The sequence below is a fragment of the Colletes latitarsis genome, chromosome 1, assembly GCF_051014445.1.
Source record: "Colletes latitarsis isolate SP2378_abdomen chromosome 1, iyColLati1, whole genome shotgun sequence".
NCBI lineage: Eukaryota > Metazoa > Arthropoda > Insecta > Hymenoptera > Colletidae > Colletes > Colletes latitarsis.
Window position 1 is genome coordinate 35,892,268 of NC_135134.1, and position 12,667 is coordinate 35,904,934.

The 12,667-nt window shown below is 35.0% G+C and overlaps 1 protein-coding gene across 1 annotated transcript in view; it reads left to right on the top strand.

Annotated features, from left to right (window-relative positions):
* LOC143343425 (uncharacterized) overlaps positions 1-12,446 on the top strand; it is a 38,518-nt gene extending 26,072 nt beyond the window's left edge. The window contains exons 2-3 of the mRNA XM_076768320.1: positions 8,081-8,360; positions 11,373-12,446. Of these exons, the coding sequence (XP_076624435.1) occupies positions 8,081-8,360; positions 11,373-12,441 (1,349 nt within the window). The 3' untranslated portion in view covers positions 12,442-12,446. The remainder of the gene's footprint in view (positions 1-8,080; positions 8,361-11,372) is intronic.
* The last annotated feature ends 221 nt before the right edge of the window (positions 12,447-12,667 follow it).

A 12,667-nucleotide genomic window follows, 5' to 3' on the forward strand; every position in this document is an offset into this window, starting at 1 on the left:
AACTTTTCTGTAGAGCGTCAAACAAAATTACTAAAAATGAAAAAGGAATTTTTAAGAAAAATCGACAGGGGGTAGGTGTCTAAATTTTTCGACGAAAAAAAAAGTTTTTAATTAATTCTGAAAAAATTATTTTCGGTTGCGGGGGTCAATTACAATCATATTTGGTGAATACACATACCCCCGAAATCCTACCCACTTTCGAGAAAAAAATTCGAGAAGGTGTGAAATTTTTCGACGGAAGGAAAAAATTTCAAATCATTTTGGAAAAATTATTTTCGGTTGCGGGAGTCAATTACAATCATTTTTGGTCAGTAGACATACCCCCGAAATGTTGCGCATTTTCAAGAAAAAAATTCAGTACGGTCGGAACTTTAAACATTAATAACTGTTTAACGAAGCTTCCATCAACAAATTGGTATTCTTGATTTTCGTCTTATTTTGGCCTCTAGAATCCCCCATTAAAATTTTTCCCAGGGCTGGCCAAACACCATGAATATGTAAATATTGCTAATTTATTCCTACATTGTATGGCAGTAGCTGTCAATGATATTATTCCCTTCGTAATGCGTACTTTCGTCATAACTTTTTAATAAAATTTGAAACGATCTATGTTTCTATAATTTTGTTTTCTTATACAGTCGGCGTCTGGCAATTGACTGCCTTAAGGGAGTATTGCTGTCTAGGTTGTCATTTCTTCGGCCTTTCTTTGTGATTTTTTTTTTAACGACAGGTAGGTTGTTTTGTAGTGACATTTTGCAGATATATTTATTCGTCTTATAGGTATGTACAGTATTTTTTTCATCAAAAAATATTAAAAATTGCGAGAGTTATAGCTTCTTGTTTAAAAAAACGCATTTAAACTGGCTTACATGATATTTTAAGACCTAGCAAACCGATTGACTTCAAATTTGGAGAGAATATTCAACAGACACGCCTTTATAGCTGAAATTAGAGATTTAAAAAAATATTGAGTTTTACTATTTTTTTTTGATACGCTAAAGACAAAAGAACGATTAACAAATAGAAATTCGAAACTTGAAGCGTTGCCATTTCTTTATTTATCAGGATTTTGACTTCTCCCTGGTTCCTGCTATAACTACAACCTTCCTTATGAAGATACTTTAACCCCCTCTGTTTCAAATTATCTGGAATCCTGGAAGCCATTGGAGCACCTTTTCCAAAAGAGCCATTAAATAAGAAATTATAATTCCCACGATTTTTAATATTTTTCCATGAAAAAAATATTGTACATGCTTATAAGATGAATAAATATATCTACAAAGTTTCAGTACAAAACAGCCTATCTATCATTAAAAAAAAAATCACAAAAAGGGCCGTGAAATTGACAGTCTAGACAGCAGTACCTCCTTAAAGGCTTGAACGTCTAGTCAAAAGTCTAGACACAAACGCACTATGAATTATGTCTATCACGTGCACAAAAATGTCTACGGAATTTCAATTTGCTTTTGAAGAGGATGAAAATTGCATAGAATATGTTACAAATTATTTCGTTTTATACGATAATAATAATAAGGATTACAAAAGGATTTTGTAAAAAGACTGGACGTGATTTCACATCGATGATAACTGAAAAAACAAAAAACAAAATATGAGATTTTTCCCCATCGTCGATCTTAATTAATACTAGTTCAAATAGTACGATATTCAATTTAGTGCAAATTATAAAATGATAGGCCGCATTTAATACGAGGCTCGCAAGGTATTTTGGCTCGTTCTGACAGTAGTAATTTAGGAAAAATAACAGATATAAAAAGAGAAAGTACTTGCATTCGAACTCCTTAATTCGTACAAGAAACAATTTTTACGACACAATCGATAAACAAAATGAAAAGTTAACACTCAAAAGAATTAGAAGACATTCCAAGCTACGATGATTCTGAAACAAAAATTTGTGGATGGTGAAATACGAAGATATGAAGAAAAGAAAAAACAACCAGCAGTATTGAAACACTCGAAAAAATAATAAACATCCTCGTGCTATGATAGTTTAGTAAAATACGTATTTCCTTTAAATTAGAAGCAGCCCCTGAATTCAGGTATTCGAATAATGCAATTAATTTATGGGATAAATGGGGAAGATCTTTCGAATCGGTTAGTAATGTGTTAAAACTCGTTGTGCAAAATCGTCAACCATCTAAGTTGCGTATCCGTTTGGCCCTGCGTGGCCATTAATGCGTAAATTGCGTATTTCACGATTGAATTCATTAAAGGAATCGATCGATGAGAAAAGAAATTAAAATATGACCAGGACATCGTGGTCGTGACTCTTGGGGCGTTCGTGACTCCGCGCGAAACGAGTTTTCCCTCGGTACTCAGGCCGAGCTTATTCGCTATTAGAGGCCAATTAACGAACGGAGCAATTGAAATTCTGTGTATGTAACTAATCGACGCTTGGCCGAGGTCAGTGACGCGAATCGACGTGGCCTGAGACAGGAGTTAAGGAAATTACACAGGAATTATGGGAAGGACTATTTGGACATGGCACGATCGTTGGGTAAACACGCAATCGTATTCACGGTGTACCACGTCCGGCTTTAACCGATGACGCAATGCTTCCGTCCGGTTAGAGGACTACCATGTCTCTAGACAGCCTTTCGATTCCTAGAGTAACTACAGCATATTTAGAATACTTTTAAGACGAATAAAAAATTATCGGAAAAGATGGGAATAAACAATATTGCATAATATCATAGGGAAACTAATAAATTTTTATATTTCGAACTTTCAGTAGTAATGGAAAATTGTTGGTTGGTGAAATAATTGACAAGATCACAATTATATGTATATTTACACTTTATGTACAAAGAAAGACGTGTTTACTTTAACTGCCGACACAAGACTGTACAGAGAAATCGATAACGTGCACAGCACTTTTATAAAGCCTAGATGGCATCAATACAATTTCTATTGTACGATAACATGTATCGCGATTAGCCCCATGCTCGAATTTCCATATTCCAACAAAAACAACAAGTATCAAAAATTTTAACTTAACTGAAAAAATGACACGAAATAACGATTTGGCTAACAATAAGTCGAAGGTAACTTGGAATAGTGGTATTTCAATTACCTTCACAAGCTACAAAATTTAACAAAACAAATAGAAAATAAAATTACTTAGGGAAGCAAAAATATAGGAAGTATAGGTCCACTATAGGAACAATCATCTTTGTTAAATATTAATTCTAAGTCTTAAAATGTATTTGCAATAATCACAGATGTAATTTCCGGTATTATAACTAGCACATTCCCAATGTACCTACATTTCACACATAAGACATTGCATCCATTCTTCTCTTATATCTTTTTATTTATATCTTCTCTTATCTCTTATTTCTTCTCTTATATCTTCATTGTACTTCTTCAGTGACCATTCCAAGTTAGCAATACAGCATTGCAATAACAAATTATCACAAAACTATCACGGAATGTTAACTTACAAATGAGTACAACATTAGATGATTTGAGCGATTGAATACTTGCTGGAAAAAAGTTTTGCACATTAACGTTTTTGTATTCTACAGATTGCATTGATAATGTTAAAATTAAAGACGATAAAAAGTCGTAGAAAATGGGGGGAAATATTTCGATAATTAATTTGCAATACGTATCATATAGAAATAAAGGAAATTTAAGAAAAAAACATTAAAATTTTTGGCTTTCAAAGTATACAAAAATGAATTTAATATAATTTAAATTGTTCTCATGTTGAAATGTACAACTTCTTTTTAATTACAAAGTTTAAATTAATCTTTGCTAAAGTATTGAATTATTTGTTACATAAAGAGAAACAAGGGCGTCACAAACAAAATGATGAAACCTCATTTTCCTCGGATATTCAAAAATGTTGGTTAGGTCATTGAACCGAAGGAGGGTAGAATAATGCATCGATATATGTACATGACCACTAGACGAAGAAACTAAATTTATACGAAAGCTTGTTGAAATAGAAGTGGATTGCAATGTTATCAGTGCATTAGAATCTAGGCCACTGTTACGTCAGGGTTATCGATAAAACTGCACAATCGATTAGAATTATTCTTCCATATTACGCGTACAATTTTATGTCGAAACGATCGTTCTCAGAATGCACATAACTTCAATTTAAAAATTAATGTAAATAATGGTAAGGAAATAGCACTTTTATATTTGGATCTGTCAGAGAATGCACACTCAATCATTTATAAAATTGCTACGTTTCCATGCGACATATAAAATTTTATTCTTCATATTTTTTCCAACATTTTTCATCGTACCCCAATGTTGTTTGAATTTTTAATAATTATAACTTTTAGTTCTTCCACTATTCCAAATGATGATTACACTGTTCGACACAAATTTTGTCTTGTAATATACATTGGGCGATCCTGATAAAATTTCTCGTTTCAAACAAAAATTTGGAAACCGATTACACTATCACCTTCAGTGATATACTCATTGTACACTCTCAGTGACATACTCGCTGTACTCTCACATGCACTATTGATATTGCTGCAATTTATGTACCATGTTATAAATATAGTTGTTCTGTTTTAGAATTATTTTGTTGAGTTTAATTTTTGGTGAATCTTGTTCTAGAAATTTGACTTGTTTATTAAGTATGTGCGTTTATACATACACAGGCTCACGAAAGTATTCGAACGATAACATATTCTTAATTGAAATTGACACAAACCGTACAGTATAGTAAATATTTTGAAATTGTCGTATATATCGCGTATGGGGAATATTTGAGAATTGTAACTTGTAAAAATTTCATTAAAAATAAATAATTCGAGTTAGAAAGACTTTCTTAAATTTGATAACATATCGTAGGTCACAAAAGCTTTCGAACTGTATATTTAACATTAGTTAATAGCAACATTAATTCGACTAATCAAACGTTTAGTATGAAGTTGACCCACCTTTTGCTATTATTACAGCCCTAAGACGGTTTTCCATAGAAAATGCTAACTTTGACGTAATACTTATGCTTATAAAATGCCATACTTTAACAATTTTCTGTTTTAACACTTCTTTCAATGTAATCATTGTATTTTTTAATTTTCTTTCCACCTCATCCCATAGGTATTCAATGGAATTGAGCTCAGAACTTTGTGGTGGATTTGGCAATGTGTGTGTAGTGTTGTACAGTAATTATTCTTGAACAGTTTTTGCCGAATGCTTCGAATTTCGGGTCATTGACCTACTGGAAGTAATATTTTTCCGGTAAACCCAATTTATTGTCTTTTAAATTTTCTTTCAAAATTTTAAAATATTTCATTTTAGCTACAATTCCAGCGATGAATGCGAGATTTACAACCCAATTTGCTACCATGCAGTCCCACACCATCAGTTGGCTGTAAATTCTTTCATTGTAATTCGGTATTCTTTGTCCTCCATATATTTTTGCGACCATCACTGCCAAAAATATTATATTTGCTTTCGTTAAAGAATAATACTGTACTCCAAAAAGAATAAACATTATCAATATACTGTTTGGCATATTTGAGACGTAATATTTTATTTTTTTGACTGATATACGGTTTTTTCTTGAAACTCGTGCATTAAAACCATGTTCTCTTAATAATTTACGACACAATTCCAGATAAACATCTTTTTTAATACTAAACCTATCATGATCGAACAAATGACAGTTTGTAAAATTTCGTTTAGAATTTCTAACACACAATATTATTTTAACGCCATTTAACTTCACGACTTTTCTTCTAGTATAATAAATTTTTTAATATTCACTCGTATTCTTATTGTTTGTTTTCTGAGAAAAATACTTAGACTGTCTTGCCTACCACGACCGGTCATATAACCTGTTGAACGTTTTATATTTTTTTGTAAGAAACCGAACAAAATTTGCGATGTAAATAGGAAATATACAGGGTGTCCCAGCATCACTGGTACAACCAAGAAGAGGATTATTCTGCATGAAGAAACAAATCAAAATTAAAGAATAAAATTTGTTCATTTGAGGCTTTATTGTTAACAAAATTGATTTTGAATATTCATTGAGTATCTATATTTTTAACTATGTCGGATAAATCTCAATACTGACTTTTATTGTGTTTTCTGCAATTTTATTTGTTGTCTTATTCTTAGTATGTTATTATCTTTAGTTTTGACTAATCATGGTCTCCAGATTTGATACTCCTTGATTTTTATCTATGGGGTCATGTTAAAACAAAAGTGTATATGAAGAATATTTTAAGCGTGAGAATCATTTGGTATTTGAAGAATTAAAGACAGAGAATACATTAGAATGTATGTTCATACAAATATAATTCAGAAAGTATAGTTACGTATACAGCACAATGAGCAATTTTCAACAATTTTTGTATTAATTAAGTTAGTTTAGTAAGTTAATTACATGCCGGGTTTTCATTTAAATCCTGTAAATAATCAGTTGACTTTCTCGACAACGAAACCTCAAGCGAAAAAATTTTATTTTTTATTTTCGATTTGTTTTTTCATGTAAAATCACCTCCTTCCAGCTCGTACCACCGATGCTGAGACACCCTGTATAGCAAAGATAAAAGGAAAGAATCTTCAGTTACCACTGTCTTAGAACAGTCTAACAACGCATATTAAAAATAGCTAAACTTTACACACGTACAGTTTCGAAACTACTCACGTTTTTTGCATAACTGAGCCATCGTTGGAAGCAGCAAGGACTCCCCTTTAAAATAACTTTTGGTTTATATCGATCCGATTTTCCGTTTTGGAGGTATCATAATTTAAATAAAGGGGTAATTTCTAAAATTCCAATCTCCGTCTTACAAAAGTCTATTAACGTGTATCAAAAATACTAAAACTTTAGACGGGAGCAGTTTCGAAACTACTAATGTTTTCTCCATAACTATGCCACTGTTAGAAACGGTAAAGCTTCCTCTTTGAAATGTTTTACGTTTTATGACGATTCGACTTTTCATTTCGGAAATATCGTAATTTAAATGGAGGGATAATATTTTAATTTCCACTATTTCTGTCTCCGTTTAACGCGTCTAACCTCTCTCTCGCCTGTGACTCGTGACCGAGTAACGCAGTGTTTACTATTTACTACAAACACGCGCGATCAATATCTTGCGAAGGCCATTGTAAAAATTCATTGACCTTGCAACGTAAACAATGAAAAGTAAACAAACGCTTCGAACCCTTATATTTCCAAAACTAGCCACGCGATCAACTTGAAAAACCCGGTATATCTTCGGAACTAATTAAGCTATCGACTTGAATGAACACTCATTTTAAAGGGCGCTTCATCCTCTACCCAATGAATATATCAGTTATTACTATTTATGCTGTCTTCTATATTTATTTTGAAATTTGCTTTGACACTATACACCCAAAGAAGTTTCATCAATTCCTACTGATCGTACGACTAGTGTACGATAAAACTGGACCATAAATCGTTTATTTAATTGAAAATGAATTTAAATACTGGATGTTTGCGTAATTACTAGGCAACACTTTTTCTTAAATAGTTCTTTTCTCTAGAACTAACTACGGTATCGACTTGGAACAAAATTCGTTTTCAAGGGTGTTTTATCTTCTTTCCGATGAATATTAATTATCAGCATTTTTTCGTAAATAGTTGTTACGACGATTGTCCTTACAGTTCGAATACTTTTGTGACCTACAATATGCTATTAAATCTAATAAAGTTTTTCTAACTTGGATATGTGTTATTTGATTTAAATGAAATTTTTACATGTTATTCTCATACGCGGTATATATGACAATTTCAAAATATTTACTATACTGTACGGTTTGTATAAATTTCAATTAGGAACATGTCATCGTTCGAATACTTTCGTGAGCCTGTGTACGATAGTGACAGTCGAGTAGAGTGAGATAATTTAGTCCACCAGTGTAGACGATCCCCCAACCATTGACCTAACGCGTAACGAAAGTTTGCAACGTTAGCAAAGTGGCCGGTTCGAATTAATTTCAGCGGGAACGCAGGTCGCTGCTTCCAGGTTAATGAGCAAAGTGTACCGTACGTCACGTGACTATCACGCAATCTCAATCTTCACAGGCTCACTGGCTTTCCTGACACATTTTCTAGGTGGCGAACCTCCAGGCACAAGAAGCATCGTGGCTTACTCGTGGGCGCGGAGATTGGCACTCGATTACAGACCTTCCAAGGAGTGCGACGGTAATGGAACGTACGGAACGACGTTAAATACGTTCAAGTTAGCCGACGCGAAGTGGCTCGAGACAATCCCCGGACAGCTCTTCCTGTACAGCGCCCACTTGGACCTCCGAGTGGCCGGTTATCCGAGCCTGAGGGTGATTGGCGTTAAACGTGGACCTCTGCCGACCTCTGGTCTTTTCTGCACCGTTTGGTGAGACTTTTTCTCCTATTCCCGATTCGCGCGTTTACTCCGGTGTTAACGTTCTCCGTTGCGCCATCCAGAGCATCCCCAGCGGCCCGCATTCCTCGCGTGCTTCGTTGCGCAACGCTCTACCCTCAATAACCTAACGACGCACGCCACAAGGAATTCCGGAACGCTTGCTTTTTTTCATCTCCCTAATTGTCCACGGTGGGCTCGGGAATCGAGAACGGGGAGATTCCGTATGGAAATGACAAGAAATTTAAATTGCTGCGACATTTTATTGTCGCAGGTTTCGGTCTCGAGAAAATTGATTTTGAAAATTGCTCATAATTTTCGATAGTTTTACGAAGTTTACGTTTAAGAACACGCTTTTAAAAATAAGTAAAATATTTTCCTGCGACACGATTGATGTTTGTCGGTCGATTTAAGAAGTCTCGTGCGGGACTTCGAAAAAATCAATTTTTTTTTATTTCATTTTTTGAACGTAAATAAATATTTAACATTTCTGTTTATAAGTTTGCAGGCCACCAGTTAACAATTACTATGTTATAATATCTTTTGCTGTAAAAAAAGTTACATACGTTAAAATTATTTATTCGTAACAATTTTTATACGTTTAATTATGTTTTCTACAGATAAATTTTGTATATTTATGGCATCATTTCACATAAATAACATTTATCTCTCTTTTTAGGGTTTGATATTGGATAAAAAATTAAATTACAAAAACTAAATCTACAAACCGTAACTAATTTCGGTTGCCTTAGTACTGCGAATTCGAGTAATTACGTCTTCTCGGCAATACGGCGAATTGCTTGTATTTTGATACACAAAACATCGAGACCCAGTAAGTCAGAAATTACATTATACATGCAGGCATATTTTTTGGACTACAATATTATGTATATGGTATAAAAACACAATATTCTCTGTATGATACAAAAAAGACATCAGTGTTTAGTTTATTTTCAAATAAAATTATCCCGAAGACCTTAAATCTAACTATTTTTATTATCAATATATTATTTGATTAAGAACAATAGGATTATTATATAATCTCAGAAAACCATCATAAACAAGTATATTCGTAATAATTTAGACACATTTTTTGATAGTAGTAAAACTTAAAGGGGCAGTCTCATGTGAGACCTTAAAACATTAATTTTTTTTTTATTTCCTTTTTTGAAAGTATATATATTTAAGAATGTACTGTTAAATTTTAAGATAAATGTCAAATATTGTGGATTGTAATTGAATAAGTAGATAAATTAATTATTTTGCTACGAGTGATAACAGGAAACCTACCGAATAAAAATCGTTTTGATTTTTTTTATTTAGTCAACCTTGAGAGCTACAATCACCTACGTTAGTTTTTAAACACATGTTTATTGTGGACGTAATAAAAACATGAAAAGTCAATAAAAATTATTAAAAAATTTATTTTGTATTCCCAAAGGATAGTTAAATAAATTGCGAAAATAAATTGTAACGTTAGATGTAACATTTAATTTAAAAAAATGCATAAAGATGGTTAGATTGTGCAACGTACACATGAGACTGTCCCCTTAAAGGTGCTAGAATATTGATGATGCCTGATTAAAGGTATAGTATTATACCAATTCATTGGGAGTGGACTTAAAATTAATGTCCTGTTACTGCTACATTTTATTCTGTATTTACATGTTCTATAAATTCTATGCAAAATTTGGAATAACGCAAATCGTAGAAACATGGGAAGCATTTATTTATAATGCTCCATGCACATTTTATGTTATTACATTTACTATACTGTACATTCAGATGAAAATAGAGCTAGTCCAAACGGAAAAAGTTATTATAGTATTTAAAATTGTTCGTTTCGGTAGATAAAAGATCCAGAAACAAAACTGTAATGGTTGGTGGTGGGGATAATTTGAAAAACACGGGTTTTTTGATAAGTAGTAACTCGTAGCTTCGTAGATATAGAAAGATTTAACTTCCGCGTAAACTTTTTTCGATATTCACGTCGTTCTGGAATCTGCATTTCTTTCCAGAGGCGAGTGTACCCTCTGAAACCATAATTCCGCACGAATGAAAAATGGTTTTGTGTTATGGATGAACTACTCTACTGACACGCCATCGTTCAAAGTTTTCTAAATTTTCGTGTGCGCGATGTTCCTTTGTCAGACGTACGCGTACCTGCACAATTCTCAAAATTGATTTTCACAGAAACGAACACTAAAACGAACAATTTTCATACCAAATTTGATACACATTTTTTCACATACAAAGAGAGAATATGAACGCTTTTGAAACTGGGCATAAAATGTACGGCATAAATTCAAATAGATTCCTAAATATTATTAGTTTCAATAAACAAAAATGAACGTTAGATATTAAAAATTTCACCAATGATTGCCAAATAGTGATCGATAATCATGAAAATGTACTATACATTTTTGGTGTAGAAAACAAAATAAAATTAATGCCCCAGGATTTGAACCTGTGTTCTGAATTATATTACGTTCATCTGGAATTTATTAAAAGTATTATAAATTAGACCAATTTTAGCGAAGGCAACACTTGACAACGAAAAATTCAATATTTTCAGTAAATCGTCGAATCGAGATTTTGAATTCAAAAACAGAAATATATCAGATTTTAATATTTTACTCTTCTAATCAAAAGGATTGATTGTAAATGGTCAATTTCAATTGGTCGTGCCCTATACTGTAAGCACCATGTCACCACAGAGACTCTGTTCTATTGGTAATCTCCCCTTGTTAGAATCGCCCTCTTTCTGGTTGTACAAGGATTTCTGACCCATTGTGTGGACCCTTTAATAAAACTGAAGGGACTTTTGTACTAGGGTGTTCTAATCTAACTTTCACCCTACTCCATTTTCCCTTTGCTGGTGAATGGCAGCTATGTCATAATTTGCACGATTATGGAAATCCGTTGTGGTAGGTAGTTTGGTAGAAAGGCGAAGAATCTCCCATGCCCGATTTGGCAACTGAGCAGCGATTTTTGCTTGTTGGCCAGGTACGAAGAGGATAACAGAGGCAGAGCTGTCAGCGTAGAGGCGCTGGTCTCGACGATTTGGTTGAACGAGTGGGGCGAAACGGTGGACAGCTACGCGGGCGTCCTCGTCGGCTGTCAATTATCCAGGGACTCGGTGCTCGAGCCGTCCAGAGTGTACGTGGGCCCGGACCCCTGCCACGAGAATGCTAGTCATAGTTTAGCGATAAGCCCGGTGAACAGAAACGACGGGGAGGAGCCGCGCAGGCAGTTCACCCTGTGCATAAAGGGACTGGACTTCGACGAGGACATATCCTCGAAGCTGGTCGCGTTCGTCGAGCTGCATCGTATCCTCGGCGCGGAGCTATTTTACTTTTACGTGTTCAACGTGCACGAGAACGTGCTGCGAGTGCTCAGGCTCTACGAGCGATCGAGCCTGATCAGATGGTTCAATCTGACGCTGCCGGGCGATCTGCCGAACGAGAAGAACGCCAGGAGGCGGCTGCTCGGCGAGGACATCTGGATCAAGAGACGGATGGAGCTGATACCGTACAATCATTGCTTCTACGAGAACCTTCATCGATCGGAGTTCGTGTTACCTATCGACATCGACGAGACTATCGTGCCGGTCAGGAGACGGAACTGGTACGAGCTGTTGCTCGACGAGAGGATCAAGTTAGGCAGAAGCTTCAAGGATTTCGCCTCGTACGCCGTCAGAAACGCTTACTTCTTCCCCGAGCTGCAAACCAAGAACCGAACCCATCCTCCGGCCGATCTCGATTACCTGAACACCATTAGGGCCAGTTCGATCTCCCCGGAAGGTGATTCGGTGAAGAGCTTCGTCTCGACGAGACGCGCGTTGACCGTGCACAATCATTACGCGCTGACCACGCTGAACCCGTCGACGAGACGCGCTCACCACTTCGACCCCGAGGACGTGCTGAAGCACCACCACAGAGCTTGCGACGACAGACACTTGGACTGCGATCTACTCATGGAGGACGTCAGGGTCGACGAGTCCGCGTTGAGGTACGCGGACGAACTCAGAGCGAGGATCAAGGTCTTTCTGACCGATCTCAAGGCATTCGCGTAGACCGAGAAAGCATTTTGTAAATAAACGAGTTCCGTTAATTATAGCTTGTTTTACTTTCGTTTTATCGCCCTGGTATTAAAGGTGTCTTCCCTCCAATCCCAAAATACATTGGTGGCTCCCACAAGGTTCGTGAAGCCGCTCTTTATCAAATAGAAAAGTTTTCTTTTCTATTTATCAATAGAATCTTTTTTTCCTTTTTTTCTTTCCTATTTATCAATAGAAAAGT